Genomic DNA, 23,344 nt, shown 5'->3' on the forward strand with positions numbered 1-23,344 from the left:
TAAATGTATGGTGTTCCATACAATCGGTTTAAGATCAATTCATCCTCACACTCCATTACACTATAGTATAACACTTCACGCAAATAAATATACATTATAATAACGTTTATTATACCAATTTATGTAGTTTAAAATACGTTCTCATAAAACGTGTGGGTGTGTTGTAATGTTAGAATAAGTACCTCGCGAGAGCACCATCAAACTATTAACAATTAACTGGCTAACAGAACGATATGATGTGGGACTTGTGATGTCCGAATACAATTTTAGACTAATTAACTTCGCTCCATTCCTCCATTTTAGGTGGGGGTAGCAAAAACAGCTGAGATGTGTATGTTAGGAAGTAGATGCCCCACATCTGTTGTGTTTTTCTTTCAATTCCTCTGCCTCTGAATCTCTACTACATATGTCAGGTTTTCCTCGTGTTAGAGGTTCCCTTGGCGAGCATTCCTTTTTGTGCTTCAGAGTCTTTTAATTGATTGATTCAATAACGGTTTTATTCTAAGGAAAATTCAAACTGATGAACTATTTTTATTGGTAACAAGAACTGTCCATTTACAAACATGAATGGGCAACAACGTCTGGGGACGAAGTTCTGTATGACTGTAAGCGAAAAAAATGAGACTAGAGACGGAATATTGTGTTAAAAAAGAATCATTTATTTGAATTCTTTGCCATGAAGTCTAGAACATTTTCTTTAGAATGTTTATTTCCGGTTCTAAAGTATATCTGAAAGTCCGGCTTCTAGGATGAATGGTCAGCGTACTGGCGTAGGGTCCGGGGTTCGTTTGAACTACGGGCCGGGTATGTTAAACACGTTGGGTTTATACTTCCAGCTCGGAGACTGGGTGTTTGTGATCGTCCTAATACACGTCTTCACCTACACACAAGACATCACATTACTAACTACCACAGAAGCACGCAGTAGTGAATACGTCCCCCCGAAATGAACTTGATAAATTTAAACAGCAAATGCGGGTTTATGAACATTCAAGCCATTAAATCAAAACCGTTATGAAATCAAGAATTTGGAAAATGAACCAATGTAATTTAACATGTAGAACCGTGCAGTCTTTAAATGTTTCTGTATGAATATAGTTAACAAATTTACTGTAAAAAATTGGTGAGATTTGTTTGTTTTTAATTAAAAAAATATATTTTGCACAATCATTCAATTATTTACATCCAGACCAAGATATTCTTGCCTAAACTGCTTTGCTCGGACCTTTTATTAGCGTCGTATAAATAAAGGAACCGGAAAACATGAAGTAAATTATCTTAATATTATAATTGTTGAAATACATATATTTATTTGAACGGTTATAGCCTATGATACATTGTGTTTTCAGTTTTTTTTTTTTACACATTTGTTATCAGTCCATGTGGATCATGTTTCATATATACTGGTACTTAAGAGATGCTTCTACTTTTCTGGCCTTTTTTCCCCATTTTTCTAAGATGCATTCCGAATGTTAACTTAATTACACATTAATGAAGAAAGGTTTCTCGTGTGAAATGCCATTTATTTATGCGTGGCATAGATGCCACATTGATTATTATTGATAGCGGATTGGTATGCTTGGTGTATGGCAGCATTCGGTAGAATTTATTCCAAATCACAAACACAGTAAAAGTGCAACAGAAAATAAGGTGACCAAATTCTATAATGGATGGATGGTATATTATTGTTCACAGCCTTTCATGCGACTGGTACCCGGTTATCTAGTGGGTGGTGAAAAGCGTAAGTCAGAAAAAGCTCGTCTTCGTAAAGGAATCACCATCCTTGTTGGGACTCCAGGCCGCCTCGTGGATCACGTGTCGCATACCCGTTCTCTCAACCTGAGTCACGTGAAGTGGCTCGTCCTGGACGAAGCGGATCGCCTACTTGACATGGGATACGAGCGAGACGTCGCTAGGTGAGTTGTTATTGTTGTTTCAAGACACTGTGATAAATAATATTGTTCATGACTGGTTTCGGTTATATGTAATACTCTTAATCTCTTGGGGTCGGATATATTTAAATTCAGCATGTTGCAGTACGTTATATTTCCCAGTGTATGGATTTCTTATAATTCGTAGAATGACTATCAGTTACTTCAGTCGTGAGTTGCGTCTTAACCAATGTTATTTCGCAGAACTGGGGATCCCAACTGGCATAGTGCAGAGAAATGCGCTAACAAACTATTGTATGTACTGTAACATGCAATAGCTTTATTCGTATTTCACGGTACAGTTTATAATTTATTTCCTTTAGCACACACTGAAACATAGGGTATCCACGAAGCTGAGCCATCTCGCTCCATTGCTCGTACTCCTCTTCACTTCTCTCCAGGTATTTCCCTTTTAGACCGATAACCTCGATGTTTGTCCCCTTAAAACAACAACAACAATAATAATAATAATAATAATATCATCCAAGTATTTTCCTTCAAAAGTTGAAAACTACCGTCCCATTGCAGTCCTTAGTGTCACATTCAAGCTGCTAGAGAGACTGATACACAGTAGAATCTCCTCAGCAGGTTGTCCCTATAGAGCAAGTTGGATTTAGACCAGGAAGAGGATGTGAGGAACAGGTGCTGGCATTAGCAACTCATATGGAAAATGGCTTTGAGAAGAAGTTGATAAGCATGGGTGTCTTCTTAGATCTAACTGATGCTCATGATACCGTTTGGCGTGAAAAACTGCTGCTCAAATTCATTAGTGTCATCCCTTGTCGGAAACTAACCACTCTAACAGGCAATATGCTGAGCAATAGGTATTTCCTTTTTCAGAAAACTCTACAAGTAGGGTGCACAAAATAAATGGCGGTCTCCCACAGGGATCCGTGCTGGCTCCACTCCTTTTTAATTTGTACACACACGATCTTCCAAATACCAAGTCCAAGAAATTTATTTACGCTGATGACATTGCCTTGATATCCCAGGATCAAAGCTTTCAAACAAAATTCTCTTCGACCGAATCCTCAAAAGACTGTTGTATCAACTTTCAATCTGCAGAACAAACATGCAAATTACAATCCACAATTAGTTTCAGAGATGAGATTCTCCAGTACTGAAGTACCGGTAACCCTAAATACCTAGGGGTGACCCTGGACAGATCACTGACATAGAAAATGCATCTCAAGATCGTAGCAGCTAAAATTAAAACCCGGAACAACATATTACAAAAGTTAACACGGATCACCTGGGGTACCAATGCAACAGTCCTTAGACCCACAGCTCTTTCGTACTCAGTTGCAGAATACTGCTGTTCTACAAGGTTAAACAGTGCTCACACTAAAATAATTGGCACGCAGCTCAATCAAGCAATGCGTCTCATCACAGGATGTATTCGATCTACTAACACGCATTGGCTATCGGTTCTAAGTAACATTTAACTACCACCCCTAAGAAGATCTCAGTCATTGCTGAACACATGGAAGAAAATTAAAAACAGCCCACTGTTGCCAATACATTCAGGTTGTCCAGTATTATTACCGCAGCGCTTAAAGTCCAGACAACCATCGTGGCGAACAGCAATCAATCTGCATGACAATCAATGGCAGAACCAAAACTCCCTGACACATCATTACTTAATTAAAACTTCTTGGGAGCAACCCGCAGGCTTCCATACACCTCGACGACAGTGGTGTGTACTGAATAGGATAAGGACTGGCCAGGGAATATGCGGAGCAATACTGAATAAGTGGGGATGGAAGTCCTCTCCTCAATGCGACTGCGGTGAAGAACAGCAAACCATGGATCATATAGTGTTCGAATGTCCCCTCAGAGCGTTTAGAGGCTCAATGAAAGATCTCCACAACCTAATACAAGAAGCCGTTGAGTGGACTAACCATCTGGACATAGTATTGTGAATATTTCTATGAACTTGAAAGTGTGTTATATATGTGTGGATTTTTGTATATATTTTGTAAATAGTTGATATTCCTCCTTTCATCATACGATAAATCAATCAATCAATCATCATCATCATCATCATCATCATCATCATCATCATAATCTCTTTCCCTGTTGTTTACCCTCATCTTCAAAGGTTCATCTCTACGAGTGCTTAGGTCTATTTCTTCTCCGAACTCTTCGGGGATTTCGGTCACGTGCCTGTATTTCAATGGCATTGTCTTCTTTCCTGAGTGTGTGTACTATCCAATTCTATTTCGTTCTTTTTATTTGGTTTTTGATCTGATCATTCAATGCCCGTTCCCATAATTCTTCATTGTAATTAAATCTGGTCAGCATACATATAATATTGTACAAAGACGTCTACGAGTAGACTATTTGCAAAAACCTGCAGTCTACTAGTGATTTGATGTGTGATTTTCCATGATTCCGATCCGTGGATGAAAACTGATTTCACGTAGCTTTTAAAAATTTTCAGCTTTGCTTTCGTGGTTTTAATTTTACTCTTCAATGGTCTGAGTATAATTCGTCTGTATCTGAAGTGATAGCGTGATTGCTTAATGTAACTTGTGGGAAGCATAAGGATAATAGTGAAATACAATGCCCGGCCAGTGCATGTGGAATTGAAAAATCGCGTGTCTGTGGTTCATATTCCGCATGAAACTGAAGGTGGTTATGATCACGATATCGACAGTCACGTAAACCTATAAGCTTGGTTGCTTTTATTTTGCGTTTTGGACTAAGTTCCGATATGAGTGTCCAGCGGCGAAGCGTGAACTAAGTAAGGGGGGAGACAGATTTTAAAAAAAAATTTAAACTATTTTAATCAGTTTAATTTTAGTTTAATTAGTTTAATTAGTGTATATATGGAATTTTGTTTTCGACGCATACAGATCTACATTCAATATTATATTAATGACTGAAACTAAGACAAATCCTATAACAACCTATAATCCTATATGCACTCGTTTTATTTTTAAATATAGACTAAATGGGCAGTGGGAGTTGTCATATATTGCTATGTAGATTTAATAAGAGAAATAAGAAATAAATAGATTTTCGTACAAGTCACCTTAAACAATATTCTTGTAAATGAGTTCAATCCGCCTGTCCTTCATTTCAGCAAATATAACTATTACCCCTCGTCTTGAAGTCTCTGGTTGGTCACTGATTTCCTTACATAGGTTTTAATTCGTTTCAAGGCATTAATAGCGCGTTCAGTAGAAACTGACATTAACGGAATATACGGCATCTAGTTAAACGATTTTGTTGTTTCCGTATGCACACACTGGAGTTCATTATTCAGAATGTAAGCCAGTAGTTGTGGGGGTTATAATACCTTAACTAATAATGGTGGGCAAGGAAGTGCATGTACTTGAAGGGTTTTCATGCTGTCATTCATTTATTAGGTGTAAGTTTGCTACATTTCGTATTTGAATATGATTATTTTATTTTTAGACTGTCTTATAATAAAATAAATTCAAATTAACTACATTAAAAGCATGTCTGAGATGATAGCCAATAAGAGCACCTTTATACCTGGGGTCCAAATACTGTACTAGCCAATGAGAGCAAGAAGAGACGCTGGCAAGTCTGTCTACTGGGCGGAGAAATCTCGCTATAGGAAAGTCATAGTTCCACAGTCAGCACCTACAGATAGCGTTAGTGTTGCTCTATCTGATATCAAAGGGAACATATACAGAATGGACAGCGTCTACTTTCGCCTACGTGCTTCGTGTAACTGACGCGAGCCCTAACATTGCCGAAGTGAGACGAAAATAAGTAAAGCGGAGATTATAATAATGTCATGAATGTGAAAATAACTAATGTCCTAAAAATAACTGAATTAACTAGACAGTATTTCGTTTACAAAATGTTAAGGGTACACGCTGTCTACCCTGTCTCCCCTGACGCTTCGCCCCTGTGAGTGTCGTTGGACGTAGTGTTGTACTAAATTGGCACTGTCTCTCCTCATAACCGTTGAAATCGTTAATATTTGCCGATGAGTACCTTATCAACCATTATGAAATAATTGTCAGTTTCGTAACAGATGCAGAGGACTTAGCGCTCGTAGTATTTTAAACTTTACAGCACTGTTACCGTCAGTACTACCAATTGCTTCAAGTAGACTATCATAAGACCTGCTGTCAGTGGCGAGAAGACGTTTCCCTAACATTCCGGTAAAGAGCTGACGATAAAGTCCCGAAGTTATACTACTCGCGATGGCTCCATTAGTGTTTCCATATTAAACATGTAATCTCTCTTACCCTCTTCTATGTGTTTCCTCATCAAGATTTTGTCTTGGTTGCTTCTGCTAGTGCTCCTGGTTCTTTGTGTCTGTATGAGAAATGACCTTGTTTAGTTGCTATGAAGAGCTGTTACTGTTAACAGGATAGCTTTGCTTCCACGTGAGTTTATCAAGAGCAGTGTTAAGACAACACCAACTATAATACTAATTCTAATCCATTGCATATTCATTTTCATTTAGAGAGTATCAGCCATTTGGATAGTTTGCTACTCTGACAGTAGGTCTCCAACTTGTTTAATTGGTATGCTATCATAGAGCAAATCTTGGGAATTGTAATGCATTAGTTTCCCGTTGTTTTCCGCATTGCAGCACCTGATTCAAACTGATAACCCACGCCAGACTCCTATATGTTAGCCTGCCAGGAGGCTTCTAGATCAGGCAAATATGGTTCCCCACCAATTTATTATTGTCTTTTTATTGTTTCTCATCCACCAGGGGGTTCCATTTCAAGTCACATTGCCCTGTTCTGTTCTGAACGAAATCGGTTCATTGAAATCTGTGTATGTCTCAGTCTCTTTCCTTTCATTTTGTAATGCCATAGTTTTGAGAGTCTCTCTTCATTTGTCCGTTTAATATGTGTGAACCTTCTCAGTCAGTTTTTCTCAGTTCTGACATTATACTTTTTTCCTTGTATTTATTTCCAAATGTCTTCATTTCTCACACTTTGCTTGTCTGAACCATACTGTTACATGGTAATCCCCTTCGGTAGTAGACTGCCTAGAAGCAGGGCTGGATTTCCCAGTATGCCATGAAAAAAAGAGGACAAATTTAAAAAGAAAATAATGCGACTGTGAAATGGGGTTGGAAGGGCGGACGAAATATGAGGGGGCAGGTTTCAATTTTGTAATCTCCCAAATCGTGTGCAATATAATAATAATAATAATAATAATAATAATAATAATAATAATAATAATAATAATAATAATAATAATAATGCTTTGCGGCGACAGAATGAATTCGATTTGTTTAACAGCATGGAGAGAGACAGACAGACAGACAGACAGACAGACAGACAGACAGACAGACAGTTATTTATAAAGCATGGCAATATGATGCACGGGATGGATTATCTACATTGTTGTATGAAATTTTGACAAAGTTATTGGTATTAATAATTAGGTCCATTTGTGTCGCATGCTCATTTATTTATTCTCTGCTATTTTTAAGAATTCATCAATAGATTGAAACCATATTAAGTAAAGTTGTATGAAAATGTATAAGTGAACCATTGTTGATATTCGAATTACTTCATATTTTGTGCATTGTTGGAGACTACAAATCTGCCGTCGCTCCAAGTTTCCAATCTGTTGGTAACGGTCATTAACGCAGTTCTTAAGCGGCGGTGAATTGTTTGTGTATTGTAACGATGTACTTTTAGAGTTAAAGTGGTTTTACAATTTTGAATTGAGAGTTTTTATTTCGTTCATGGCATAGTTGGTGTAGAAGATAGTGCTGGTATCAGTGAATTATATTTTCTTCATTTGAGGGGGGGGGGCGTTTTAAGTTCCACATTGAGTGGAAAGTAAAATTAAGTGGTGCTGAGGTTCTTAAAAAAATCCAAGAGGTAGGGGTCAAACTACGGTTTTAATGATGTTTTTGGCTTTACGTCCCGCTAACTACTTTTACGGTTTTTGGAGACGCCGGGGTGCCAGAATATAGTCCAACAGGAGTTCTTTTACGTGCTAGTAAATCTACCGATACGAAGCTGACGTATTTGAGCATCTTCAAATACCATCGGTCTGAGCCAGGATCGAACCTGCCAAGTTCGGGTCAGAAGGCCAGCGCCTCAACCGTTTGAGCCATTCAGCCCGACAGGGGTCAAACTTGTGGGATTGTAATGAATATACTGTGTCTGAGATGACCGGAAGGGAGAACTTCCGAATTAACACATTCTTGATGATGATAATAAACATAATAATAATAATAATAATAGACGAAACATGTATCAAACATGAAGTACGAAAACAATAATGATAAATCCCCAGGTGGTAACCAATCCACCCCCGTTCATGACGGGGCATATAGGTCATCGGATTCTGGGGGACCTATGCCTTCATGTGATCCAGTCAGAACTAAAAGAAAAAGGAACATCACATACCTAGCTACGATCAATATTAACTCGCTGATCAAGACCGGGAAACTTAAACATACCCTTGAAATCCTGAAAGACAAGAACATCAGCATTGCAGCCTTACAAGAGACACGGTTCCCAGATGAAGATGCCATGGAGTCTCAAGAATATAGAATATATAAGGGAAAGCCTGGTAAGAGAGTCATGATGAATGTACCCTTCCTGGGGACAGGGTTCGCAGTACACCACAAACTAGTTGCTAACATACTTGGCTTCTCTTCGCCCAATGATAGAACTTCAGTAATATCTTTCAGGTGTAGCAATAGGGGATACTCTTTGGTTAACTTCCATGCTCCTACCAATGACTCTAACAGGAAAAACCCAGAGACTACAGATAAGTATTGGGACACCCTTGAGGAAACCCTAGACCACATCCCACATCATCATACGACAATACTGCTGGGAGATTTCAACGCTCAGATTGGGAGAGAACAGAAATACCGGAAGATTGTAGGAAGATACCCCGCCCATAAGAGAACCAACAAGAATGGGGAACGGCTAATCAGTCTGTGCACCAAGTATGGATTACTCTTGAAGTCTACGGCTTTTAAACGCCTACCTAGGAAGGCCATGACGTGGCGCAGCCAAACAGCATGATGGGCGAGTTCCAAATTGACCACGTAGCAATAGATAAGAAGCACCACTGCGACATTATGAACGTGAAGGTTTTACGAGGAGCTAACATAGACTCCGATCATTACCTGTCCATGGTTAAGATGAATCTGAAACCACTGTATAAGACCAAGGCTATGCTTATGAAGAAAAAGAAGATTCCTAGGTTTGATATCACCAAACTTAAAGAAGACAATGCAAGTTACCAAGAGAGTCTGAACCAACACATCAATAGGATTAACACCACTACAAATTGGGACCCACTTCGGGATGCTATAACAGACGCGGCTCAGAAGACGATCCCCAACAGACCTAAAGGAAACAAGCACCCATGGTGGTCAAACGAATGCGATGAGGCTATAGAATCCAGGCGACTAGCATGGCTCAAATGGAACCATCATAAAAATGAAACCAACCTACAAGCCTTTATTACACAAAGAAAGAACACCTCCATCATCATAAGAGGGGCGAAAAGAAAATACAACAAAGAACTGATTAAGCAAGCCGAGAAGGATTTTGGAAAAAACAACTCCAGAGACTTATACAACGGTTTAAAACAACAGACGACCCAGTTCACACCCCAAACTTTACACTTCCAGAGAACAGACGGATCATTGTGCCTCAATGATGATGACTGCATCAAGACCGTAGCTGATTATTTCCAAGGACTTTTGAATGCTGAAGAACCTGTGCAGCGCCTCCCAGTTAGAGAACCAGCTAACCCGGACACCAAAGACATCCCTCCTCCCACCTATGAAGAAGTAAGAGAGACCATTCAACTTCTCAAGAACAACAAAGCTCCTGGAGAAGACGGAATAGTGGCAGAAATGTTGAAACAAGCTGGTGAGCAAACATTCAGGCACATACACAAAGTAATCCTGGACATATGGGCTAAGGAAAGGCTCCCAGATGATTGGACATCAGCTGTTATCCATCCAATCCACAAGAAGGGAAGCAAAACAGATCCCAGCAACTATAGAGGAATATCACTCCTTTCAGTATCGTATAAAGTCTTTTCCAAGATTCTGGAACAGCACATAACAAGACAACTGGATAAAGAATTAGGAGAATATCAAGCAGGGTTCAGAACTGCAAGGTCTTGTGCTGAACAGATACAAAATCTGAAGACCATCCTTCAATATAGCAAGAAAAGATGCCGACAGTGGGTAGCTATCTTTGTCGACTTCCAGAAGGCATACGACTCCGTGGATAGGATCACACTCTTCAACACCTTAAGAGAACTGGGACTAAACGAAAAAATTAATAGGTTGGTGCAAGCCACCCTGCACAACACCACTTCCAAAGTTAAGTTTAGAGGTCAATTATCAGAGAGCTTCACAATCAAAACAGGGGTGAGACAAGGAGATGGTATGTCATGCATATTATTTAACTGTGTCCTGGAAAAGATCATAAGAGAATGGACCAGGTCATTACCTGAGAACACCGGATTAAGAATGGGGTTTAAATCAGACAACCTGAGGATTCCATGCCTGGCCTTTGCTGATGACCTTACTTTATTAGCAAACGACATGCATGAGGCCACAATGCAGCTTCAAACACTGCACTCTATTGCAGCTAAAGCGGGCCTCATGATCAACATTGTAAAGACCGAGTTTATGACCAACATCAAAGATGCCCTTACAACAATGGGAGTCAGTGATACAAAACACATCAAGAGAGCTAAAAATGTGAAGTACCTCGGAGAGTGGGTATCGGAGGACCTAAGTGAAACGATGGCTCTTGAACAAAGGAGAATCAAATTAGACAAGGCCTACCATGCCTGCAGAAAACTGTATGCCTCAAAGCATTTATCAAAGAATGTAAAACTGAGACACTATAATGCAGTAGTCAGACCATCAGTCCTCTATGCAGCAGAATGCCTATCCCTAACTAAAAAAAACCCACTGAGAGCCCTGGAAGTGCAAGAACGGAAATTCCTGAGAAGAATAATAGGGCCAAGGATCCTACCAGATGGAAGGCGATGGTACAGACCCAACAATGAGCTCTACCAGCATCAAGAAAACCTCATAGATGCCATCAGGAGAAAACGTCTGACTTTCTATGGACACATATACAGAATGGATCCTAATAGATTATCCCATAAGATCTTCAAGGTTGCTAACAAAGGCAAAGCTACTGGATTCCCCTGGACCAAACAAGTGGACAAAGATCTTACAGAGCTTAATATTAATCAAGCCGCCATTACTGACAGAAATGCATACCGTTTAATGGTCAAAACTAAACCTTTCCTAACATCCCTTACATCAGCTAACCACAAAGGAGCCGGGAATTACTCAGAGGAGCGCAGGAAAGAATTCAGCGAGAAAATGAAGGAATACTGGGCCAACAGGAAGGCTCAAGAGGCCACTAAGAACACAATCCAGTATGCTAAAAGGGGCAGACGAAGACAAAAACACAGCTAGAACACAAGCACCGTGGTCCACAGATGGCCTAAACGCAAAGAGAGAGAGAGACGAAACATTATAATGGATTTAAAGAAGCCTATGAAGAGCTTGAATAGTCTTTACCGGTACCCAAATATCGAGATTGCCTTAAGGATGTTCCTATGTGTCTAACTGCACCGACGAAAGATTCTTTACAGCCGTAAAGCGCGTAAAAAGCTCATTCGCCTCCACAACGACCCGGGAGCGACTATTGAATACATCCATATCAGTGGCGACTCCTGACTTCTGATTTAGGGGATGTAGCCGAAAAAAACTGCAAACACCAGCGTAAACAGACCGTTATTCGAAACAAATTTTTCAAGAGAAAACAACAAACAAGGCCAACAGAAAAGTTTAATTATCTCAGATCCTCTAATCCAATGGTCTGTTTCATAAATATTTCTGTTGAAATGACGAACACATGACTGAAGTTGTGTAGTTACATTCAGAGTTGTACGCGGTGGTCCTTCATTTATAATAATTATGCTTTTCTCCAAAAGTACACTAAATGGTTCTCTTAATAATCGTTCGATTACACATGGTTAGAATTTAATTCGGATTGCGCGGTAGAAACATGTGACCCTGGCGCTCCTACATCCATGCCTGCTGAACTACTCTCAGATCGGTGCGATGTCATTTCAAAATCGCATCATTCCCGCATTTTCTCTGTTTCATATTTACACTACAAGCACACGAAACTGAACCATTTATATTACTACAACACACATTTGTCATATATTATTTATAGCTCAGGAAAAAAACCACTCAGAAGTAAGAACTTCAGTATTTCACGAAATAGCAAATAAATCCCAGCCTCACGCGATAAATTGCAAGATTCCACCTTACACCGCCCTCTTGATGGATGTGGTTGTTCGTTCCTCATCCCACCCCACTAAAGACATCAACAACCAACAAAGGTACAATGTTCGTGCTGCCATCTCTGGAGTAGTGTGGCAATCAGTAGCAGTCACTACCGAGCCAAGCTCGTATCATCCGTCTCTGTGTATCGATAACTGTGCGTTTGAATTTAATATAAATAACTTCCATTAAAATATGAACAATGAATATTTATTTTTCGTTGAAAATACACATCAGTCGCTTGTATGAGAAATTCGCCACTGATCCATATAGTGCATAGTACATAGTCTAAGCTTCGAACAGGTTGTCGAAAGTTTTGCTTCTAGGAAAGTAAGATAAAAAGAACTTCAAAATTTGAAGTGTGTTTCTAAATATCCGCTTTACTCTAAAAACTAGTAGCAGTACCAAAGAAACTGCATTCGAGTATGAACTATGATCGAGTAAAACTCTCGTTTGGATTTCTTATGTAGTATAAATCTAATTAAGATAAAATAGTGTCCACTATAATGCACCAAGAATAGCTGTTCAGAAAACGGAAAGATAAACACCGAACTAAGAGAAGAAAACGTGAATAAAATATAAACATAATTTACATTATTTTGTTAGTACAGATTCGTTTTAGAATTCCAGTACTTTTATACCTACTATATGGTTGTTTCTGTTTATATTTTATAATTTTGTGCTTGGATTGGCAGGTATGCCTAGTGTTTAAGTTTACGAAAAATGTTTGATTGGGAATTGAACTGCGGGAGGGGGCACAGGGAATTTGGTCTAGAGGTGAACAAGCATTTGAATCCGGCCCTGCCTGGAATGGATGAGTGATTCCACGGCAGGCCTACGGTGCATATGGCAGCCTGTGCTTCTGTTGTTCCTTTCGTCTGGTGTGAATTTTCTGGAAGGCGAAACTAGATCAGTCGTATTCTGGCCGCACCCGGAAGATGCTAGAACTTTCATTACCATGCATATAAAAGCAGGCTCGCCCCGAACAGTTGTTATTGTTTTTGAGTGGTTGTGTTGAGTAGTCACAAGTCGAGAGCTGAGAATTCGGTGTTGTGAAGCACAGTCACGCGAGTTGATTGTGTGAGTTATCGGTCTTGTCTGTATTCGAGCCAAGCGCACAGCATTTGTTCGTTTTAATAGCCAAAGAATGTGTGCTCGAATCTGAGTTTATGGTATTGTTGTGCAAAATAACTGTGGTCCGTGTGAAGCGAGATGAAAGTCAGTGATCTGTCATTGACGATTACGAAGGATCGCCCGTTCCAAGTAAAGACCAGTTGAAAAAACAAGGTGCTTTAGTAAATAGCCAGTAATTAGTGAAGTGGTGCCATTCATTGTCTAGAATAATTGCGTATGCGTGTGTACTAATTAGGTAATCCTGAATTAAATTAGTTGAGAAAAACAGTCAGTGTTTTATTCGTAATAATACTTTTCAGGAAGAAAAACGTATTTCTGTTACTTTTAGCCATTCTTTCAACCTGTTTCGCCACTGGCATATTTCGGTAGCATATGTAATATCTCCTGTACAATAATTTACTTTCCCTGGTATAAGTATCAATGATAGAAAACACTCCCAAGTTGTACTATCTGCGTTTGAAGAGAAGTCGCGGCAGCTTGTAGGTACGGTGCGAGTAACTCTTAGGTACAAACATTAGTCGTGACCGTGACACAATGCGAGCTCCTACATATTCCTTGTCAAACTGTTCATTATGCAGTACCTTTTAATTATAGTAAATGTGTAATAAAGCACAATTGCACTACAACTTTGACACTTCACGACAACACCTCAACTCGCAAGTGTCATCGCGGACGGAACCTATGTTTATTGTCAGGCCTTGCGACTTGAGACAGGTGCATGTGCGACAGCTATTCTTATCCCTCGCACCTCATACACCGCATCCACATGACTTCTCGTCAGACGACTATAGTATCCACCTGCTGAGGTGCCTATCCATTCTTGAATACTCCATTATTAATTTGCTTTCTAAATACGAGGCGTGTTTTTCAAGTAAGGGCCGTTTGAAAATAACTATACAACAAAAGACGATTTCCAAACACCACATTTATTTGCAGATTCTACATACTTTACTCTGTTTTTCAACATAGCCGCCAAATTTGTTTAAACACTTGTCATACCTTACAATTAAGTTTCGAATACCCTCTTCATAGAAACTTGCCGCCTGCTCCGATAACCAGGAGTTCTTGACCTTGATCTTGTGCTGGGACAGAGTCTGTTTAACTTTCACCTTTACAGGCGAATGTGTTTGTGTCTCCATTCCATGCTCTGTAGCTTCGATTCGGGCGTGATATGCGAAACTCATGTTTCGTCTCCCGTTACGATCTGACTCAACATGTCGTCACTTTCTTCGGCATAACGAGTCCGAAACGTCATCGAACACTCAAATCTGTAAAAAAAACAAAAACAAAATATAATAAAGAATATCGGTTAAACAAAACATGTCATGAAACCCTACTGCCAGAAAAGTGAATTCAAAACTGTTCATGTCGTGAAGAAAGCCTCTGGCAAGTAGAATACATTTGTCACCGGACTCTTCACTGGTAACTATATTTTCGAAAATTTCTTTCAGCTTTTCCCAGTCATCCGCAATTACACTCAATAATTTTGAATTCGAGCTCCAGCGGACAGGAGTCACGGTTGGAATGCGTGGCCCCGATACAGCAGAAATGGCGTAAGTTCTCTTCGTCGACTGATGGAAAAAGGATGGTATTCCAGAGATTGATGAAAAAAATATAACTTACGGTACGGCACTTTCGTATTGTTTTACAACTCTGTTGTAAGACCAAATTTAATCGGTGCGCCAAACAGTGTACAAATACTTCAAGAGGAGCTTTCTCTGGAGTCCATTTAAATGGCCATCGTAACACTGTCCTATTAATTTGTGCTCGTAATCGAATGGTCCCAAAAATTTGTCCAATAAAGCAAACAAAGCATCTGAGGATCTGTCAGCAACGTTCCACTATAGCCCCGCCAGCATTAACAAACCTCACAATTACAGAACACCGAGACACCTGTGTGATATCTGTCGTATCGTCCACCTGAACAAAAAAAAAAAAAAAAAAAAAAAAACAACTGCACTCGTCAATTCTGTTTTTTGCCAAATCATTGATGTATTCTGAAATGCACTCGATTAACTCATTTTGAATACTCTTTGATTCGCCTCTAAACACACTTTTTATCTTAGAATACTTGTTTTGTATTTCTGCAAGGCTCCTTGATACCAGCAATGTTAACAATTCCTTAAAAGTACCACGATTTATTGAATCGTCATGACCACGAAAAGCTAGTTCTTACTTACTTAATTAGAGCACTGCATCAATTACCCACTGAAGGAAAAGCTTATTTAAACGTACATTTTCATTGAACTGTACAATATACAGTCTAGCATTTTCCTTCAGGGCATTAGAGCTCGTATTTTGGTTTCTTTCCAAAGTATTCAAATCCAGCTGGCATTTAATATGTGCTTACGTAAAGAACGTGTTATGATCAAAAGGGCTGAAAATCCTTCTTTATTCCAAACGTTATTTTTATTGCTAAAAAAGCAAGCAGGGCCAACAAAACATCTTCTGTAGAGCTGGAGAGGAGCACAACCATGGACATTTCTTAAACTATGATCGTTTGAAACTGAGATTGTAAGATTTACCGGAATATTTCACTTTTTTGTAGCACACATTTGCAGTGATTCAGTAGGGCAACCGAAACGTAGAACTTCATTCTGATCTTCGTTTCTCCAACGTGAAAATGGTGTTTGTAATAAAATACACACTATGTCATAAATAGGATACAAGTTTAAATAAAACAGCACAGCACTACGAATGAACCACGATGCGTAAGTACTCGTACTTCGCACAGGATGACGCAGGGAAGACAAAACATTCCGATCTTCCCCTAACTTCACTTGCACATTTCGCTATGAGTAAAGTGCGCGAGTGACGTCACGGTTGTCATGGCAACCGCCAAGGTGATGCGGTACGAGGAAGCACTTGGGAGTAGTGTTGGCTACTGAATGCATGATTCGAAGCAGTGTATCGATTCATTCAAGTGTTCGAGTGAACCGATTTACAGAAACGGCGAGCTCACGGCACACGATTCAGCTTACTCCCAGCGCACAGTGCTGAGTGGCGCACTCACTGGACGTTGACGGGGAGCCGAGCTTCCGCTGCAGCGAGACAGTGAATCATGGCACATCGAAAGAATCGTGAACGAGCACGGCTCAGTGAGACACAAGATACACACGGCTCCTTATCGGCACACTGGACACTGGCGGAGAGCTGAGCTTCCGCTGCAGCGAGACATACAGTGAGCCATAGTAGACTGAAAGAATCGTATGCTATAATGGACTCTCGAGCTCAGCTCATTTGAAAATAATACCCATTTGCATTCACTGTCCTCTTCTTACAGGGAGGTTTAAATAATAGATGCAGTGTTAAAAAGGTAGTCAAAACATAATTCTGAAGTAGCTAGTAAGTAGGTAGGCTATTAGGTTATACTATTTATTAGTTTAATGAATCTTAGTATAACTTAGTTGACATTTGTCAATTAAACTCGACTCTAGCCTGCCCTATGACTGTGAGTCATGCTCATGACCACTCAAAAGTACCTGTTTTATATTGGGAAGAACGGCTCAGTATTCTCTCAGTTCATATGTCACATCGTTGCACAAGGCTTCAATCACACGTGGACAGTAAGTGAGCCGACTGACGCAATAACTTAACCAACAGTATGTTGAATCAGAAAACCAGTGGACTACTGTACATCTCGGGTAGCCTATACAAAATATGACGATTTAAAATAATCCTCAGCTGATAGAAAAATACGTATTTTCAAAAATGACTGGGCGAGTTGGATATGCGGTTAGTATCGCGTAGCTATGCGCTTGCATTCGGGGGATGGTGGGTTCGAATCCCACCGTCGGCAGCCGTTAAGATGGTTTTCCGTAATTTCCCCATTTTCACACCAGGAATTGCTGGGACTGTACATTCATTAAGGCCATGGCTGCTACCTGCCTAATCCTAGACCTTTCCCATTCTGCGTCGCCGGAAACCTTCGATGTATTAGGTGACTAGCATTTTTTTTTCTAAGAAAGGAGTTCATAGTATGAAGACCAGAAGGCAGCTGCGAACACTGAATGCTGTTGCTGCTGTCTTACCAGTACATACTACACAGATGCAGTAGGAGCGGTGACTAATGTGCCGTGAATCGGATCACTGTATCCATTCAGTAACGTGAACGGAATCAAATGAATCGATTCAGTAAAATGAATCGAATGTCCCATCACTACTTGGGAAGTTGAGCCAGCTGTGGAATCTCTCGTCTTCACTCAATCTCACGCGCCGTACTGTGGCTGACAGCCGGCGCTTTCGTGAGTTCACCTGGTTCTCATTAAGTGATGCGAGCTCTTGGTGCTCCAAACGCCGTAGAAAAAACATTTTCTTTCCGTAAAACCAACAAATGTCATAAGAAAAATAAATTTAAAAAATCATTCTGGTGAAAATAAATGAAGTAGCAATTCATCTACTTCACCTGAAAAGCCGCCCCTGCCACAAATGCCGTATTGCACCGTAAATGTTGCACAAAATTCGATTTACAGAGTAATTTTCGATTCAAGGGAGGAAATGTTTGCTTCGAGAAATCGAGAAATTCGTGTAACCGAATCCCGAGTAATAGAGAAATAAATACACGTGAAGAATAGGACAGGCGGCCGGAAAATTTAAGTTACTTCGAGATACTGACAATTCGAGATATCGAGGTTCGACTATATTATTATTCGTTTGTATGTGTCATACAGGAGATTGAATAGGTACATTTTCTTGTAACCATTTTCATGTTTATTAGATTTTAAATTTAATGGTCAATTTATATTGTAACTGTAGATATGTATGTCTTTTATCATGTCCTTTTTTCACTTAGACCGTGGCGCAATATATGTGATGAAATCAAGGAATTAAAAAATCTTCCTATGTTTGATATCGAAAAGTTGGCGGCTCTGCTCCCATCCTCCTTGCTAGTCCGTGGAGAGAAACTGCTCTTATGAGAATGTATACAGGCTGTGATGGCTGTGGTCTTTATTTCTATTGTATTGAATTTCAAATAGGCTTACTGTTTAGGTAATGCTGTGATTTCTGTAGAGAATAACATGTTTGGTTAGTTTACACATAGGTACTGTGTAATTATTCTCTTTTAATTTTTATTTATTTTTTCTTTCCTTTACTTATCGTGTAAACGTGGCACTCGCCCTGATCGTAGCTTGGTGTCGGCTATGGACTCGCAGGACCCCAACCGCCGTCTGCTCCCACATATTGGTGACCAATCTGAAAATAAGAAGGAAAAATGTCGGCAGACGATATTGCTATCTGCGACATTGACTCCTGCCTTGGAGCGTCTGGCGGGGCTTGCTCTACACTCCCCAATCTTCGTAGATGCCGCCGATAAAACCCTGGACGATGCTGAGACGATGGAACTGTCTATTCCCGACAAACTGGTGCAGTACTACATTGTCACCCCCGCCAAACTCAGACTGGTCACCTTAGCCGCTTTCATCGTCTGGAAATGCCAGGTTTGTGCCATAAATTTTCATTTTCGTCACTCTTCCGTTAATTAATTGAGCTCAATAACGAAACCTGAGAGTAGATAGGATAAAAAAATATTCTGATGAAATAAAATCAGATATCTTATTTGAATTTAATTTCGGCCTGTTACTGAAATGCGCGTGCAGCGAATCTGTGAAGCAAACAGTGTTTAGTTATCACCTTCCCTGGTCTTCTGATTGAGGTCTGGAGGGAAAAGACGTCGCCCATGTCGCGCGTGCCTTTACATTCAGCTATTATATTTATAGGCTGTATATAATCTCGAAGCCCACGTGGCTCTGGCGGCAGCGCGTCGGCCTCTCACCGCTGGATACCGTGGTTCAAATCCCGGTCACTCCATGTGAGATTTGTGCTGGACAAAGCGGAGGCAGGACAGGTTTTTCTCCGGGTACTCCGGTTTTTCCTGTCACCTTTCATTCCAGCAACATTCTCCATTAGCATTTCTTTTCATCTGTCAGTCATTTTTCATTGCCCTAGAGGAATGGGACAGGCTTTGGCAGCCGGCACATTTCCTATCCTCGCCGCTAGATTGGGGCTTCATTCATTCCATTCCTGACCCGGTCGAATGACTGGAAACAGGCCGTGGTTTTTCATATAATGTATCTTATATTGACCTATACAGTATATGATTAGGAATGTATCTCATCTGCTAAATATAGTAGAAGAAGTAAAACATTAAACAATGAAAGAGGTAGGACAAGAAGATATTTGTGAAAGCTAATACGAAAACTACATGTAGGTCTACTATTAAAGATCTTTCAGAGAGCTAAATCTGTAATTTCCGAATCTACGAAACGGGACAGCGAACCATAGATAACTTGTGTAATATTTATGTCAGACCTGCATTTAACAAACCACTGGTATGTACGGAATTTTAATGTTTTATTGTAATTACTTTTTGTACCCCTTATATATAAATAGGCGTACGTTTTTTCTGATATATAAATTATATAGAGGCTCATATACAAGCCTTACTTCGGCAGTCAAAATTCTGTGGCTTGGTTCTAAAAGGGCCAGTGTCATTTTTTTTATATCGAAATTGAGATATTAACTGATACAAACGCGTTTTATCCTGGCTTGCAACATGTTAAAAGGGCCAATATCTCTGTTAAGTTCTGCGAACTATCCTGTACACACCCGTTACACTGCCGACACACTTCGTCTCACATCGTTTAATTAAATAAGCCCTTGCCAGTATTGTTAGATCACCAATACAGATTAGAGACCTGGCCATTTTTAAAGAATACAATAGAAAAAAACTAGCGTTTAATAAGGTGACTTCCACAAAGAAAGTATAAAGTTATTTAAAGTTAGTTGTTAAAAACAATAATTGGAAAGCTATAAGCAAAACTTCAAATGGTCATAGCTCAAAAAGAGTTTTTTTGACATTGGCCCTTTTAGAACCAAGCCACAGAATTAGTATGTAAAATGTAATCGAAACTTTGAAATGAACATGTTATTGTGCAGAATTAAACAGGTATTATGAAATTTCCTTATGAACCCTATTGAGTCTAGTTTTAGATGGAAGTGTACTTTGACGTCTTTGGATCTGCGAACTCTTGAGAAAGGTGCATATTCATAAAAAACAGAACACCTTAAAAGACTAGAGATCGGAAGGTCATATTCACAGGCCATGTTCATTAGTATGTTCTGCAGAAATGATTAGCATGTCAGTCACCTAGGTTCAGCATGTGTCCTGTTGCCTAGTAGGCACTGGGTCCTCCATGGGCACTGATAACTTGTTCCATGCGTGATGGCATCGACGCGTATAAGGCCGGCCGCAAAATGAGACGCAGGTCCGTGAGGTGACGCAGGGTGACTCACGGTGAGTTTCTGCGAACCACAGAACTGACTGGACCCGCGCATGTTACGGCGCAGGGTGACGTGACGCAGTTGCTGCTTGTGGTGACCCTGCGGACCGCAGTCTCTCTTCCGCAGTTTCCTGCAAGACTCACGGTGATTTCGGTTGCCCATATTGTGATTTGTAGGTCGAAATGGAAGAAAATCTCATTGAAGCCGTGCGTGTTCGCAAAGCTCTGTGTTATACAAGCCACGAAGATGACTTGAAAACAAAGCTGAAGGCAGCCATCGTCTATATAACATTAATCAAAGGAAAAATGGGAGGGAACCAACACTTCGAAGAATGAATGTATTGGCCAAAGGAAGACAAGGGCCACGAAGAGCGCGAAAATGAAAGACTCCCTAGGCCTCGAGTGCTATAATACCGTCGGGGTCGGAAAAGAACAAGAGTTGACAAAGGAAGGTCAGATAGAATAGATAAAAGTGAGGAGCCTGACACAAGTAAGTGGAAGCAATGCCTGGACTCAGCTAATGGCCCCATGTTCGCCAACCCACATTCCCCAAGTTAAGAGCCCCTGGGGCCCCCTTTAGTCACCTCTTACGACAGGCAGGGGATACCGTGGGTGTTATTCTACCACCCCCACCCACAGAGGGACTCTTTGTTAACCTTTCATCTGGTTGTTATTAAAACTCCGTTGCTAAACCATTTTGACTCAGAAATTATATTTGAAAAATCATATTAAAATGTACTTTTATCTAAACCACCATAAACTATACATTGTGTTTTGAGGAAGAAATAATGTACAATATAAAGCAACAAAATACCAATTTATTGCAGTTAAATGTTTTATCTATTGATGAATGCAAAAATAATTGTTTTGAAATGAGAAATTCAAACAGTAAACTCATGTGACAAATACAAATTTTAATGACTAAACTGAGATATACAAATTGAAAACAACTTGTTTCCATACACAAAAAGTGAGTTTAGTGAGCCAGAGCTGAAGTTCCGTGGTAAACTGCGTGCTGAAACTGCGATCCAACTTGCGACGATTGTCGCCGTGACTCACTCTGCCGTGAAAAATTCGACGTGAGTCACCCTGTGTCACCTCACGGACCCGCGTCTCATTTTGCGGCCGGCCTAACGCGCGAATGGGGTCCTGGGGTATAGCCATCCATGCTGCATTGACCTGGTTCCACAGTTCGTGTTCGTCTTTGGTGGTTGGCATTGGGTCACAGCGCCGCACCCGTCGTTTCACCATATCCCACACATTTTCGATTGGCGACAAATCCGGTGATCGGGCGGCCAGGGCAACAGTCTGACATCCTGTGACAACAAGAAGGCATGTGTTCGTGCAGCAACATGTGGTCGCGCATTGTCGTGCTGAAATATGGCGTCTGGGGTGTCGTGCAGAAAGGGTATGGCTACGGGTCGCAGGATGTCATTCACATAGGTCAAACTGGTCACAGTGCCCTGGCCTTGAGTTGGTGCTGTTTGTCTTGTACGAATGCAGTCAATGTGATGCATCTCCCCCTGTCCGCGGCGAACCAAAATGCGGCCATCATTTTCAAACAAACAGAACCTGGATTCGTCCGAAAACACTATCTGCTGTCATTCCTGTCCCCAGTGACGTCGTTCCATACACCATTGCAGTCTATGTTTATGCAGATTAGTCAAAGGTAGGTTGAGAAGTGGACGACGCGCCGGTAACCCAGACCGTAATACACGGCGACGGACTGTCACTCCTGATAGTGTACGGTGTGTTACACAGTTCTGCTGTTGCGCCAGAACCGAGGAGGACGCAGATCTGTCCTGCAATGCCGTTCGGATGACGTGTCTATCTTCTCAGGAGGTGGACCAGACCCATCTCGTCGTGTTCTACGGCCTTCTGCGAACTATCCTGTACACACCCGTTACACTGCCGACACACTTCGTCCCACACGAGCAGCAATTTATCGGATGGATGCATCACGTTCTCTCATGTCAAACTCACTCGATGGTACGGTTCTCGCATACGGCTGCGAGTCATCCTGCATGTCTGTTCATGTCACACTGATCCATTACGTTCGGTCTATAGCGACAACGCTGCGTGTGGGCTCAGAAGTGGAGAAAGGAATACATTTAAATTAATTTGTCATCTTTTAAAATGTTCAGAACGGGGTTTTTTGCTATTTGCTTTACGTCGCACCGACACAGATATGTCTTATGGCGACGATGGGATAGGAAAGGCCTAGGAATGGGAAGGAAGCTGCCGTGGCCTTAATTAAGGTACAGCCCCAGCATTTGCCTAGTGTGAAAATGGGAAACAACGGAAAACCATCTTCAGGGCTGCCGACAGTGGGGTTCGAACCCACTATCTCTCGATTAGTGGATACTGACCGCACTTAAGCGACTGCAGCTATCGAGCTCAGTCAGAACCTGTTGGTTTATGATGTTAACTTGTCCTGCTACCTTGGGAAAATAAATGTAATTCTCTTTTGGATGCGAAGGAAAACCATTTAAATATTGTACACTATTTTTCAGAAGCGGGTATTGTAAAATTTCAAGGTTGTTTTGGCCTAGTTGTCCATTGCTGAGTTTCAGAAGCCATTCACTATAGTTGACAAGTATAGAATTTACATTACTTTTGGTCTAGAAAAGACAATTTAGGGCCGTAGGGTTGAGTATTGTAAAATTGACTGAACGAGGGTC

The 23,344-nt window shown here is 40.6% G+C and overlaps 1 protein-coding gene across 1 annotated transcript in view; it reads left to right on the forward strand.

Moving 5' to 3' along the window:
- Nucleotides 1-23,344, forward strand: part of LOC136866273 (ATP-dependent DNA helicase DDX31) — a 318,980-nt gene that overhangs the window by 36,695 nt on the left and 258,941 nt on the right. The window contains exons 4-5 of the mRNA XM_067143097.2: nucleotides 1,696-1,916; nucleotides 18,512-18,821. Of these exons, the coding sequence (XP_066999198.2) occupies nucleotides 1,696-1,916; nucleotides 18,512-18,821 (531 nt within the window). The remainder of the gene's footprint in view (nucleotides 1-1,695; nucleotides 1,917-18,511; nucleotides 18,822-23,344) is intronic.

This window comes from Anabrus simplex, chromosome 3 (assembly GCF_040414725.1).
Source record: "Anabrus simplex isolate iqAnaSimp1 chromosome 3, ASM4041472v1, whole genome shotgun sequence".
In the NCBI taxonomy this organism is placed as follows: domain Eukaryota; kingdom Metazoa; phylum Arthropoda; class Insecta; order Orthoptera; family Tettigoniidae; genus Anabrus; species Anabrus simplex.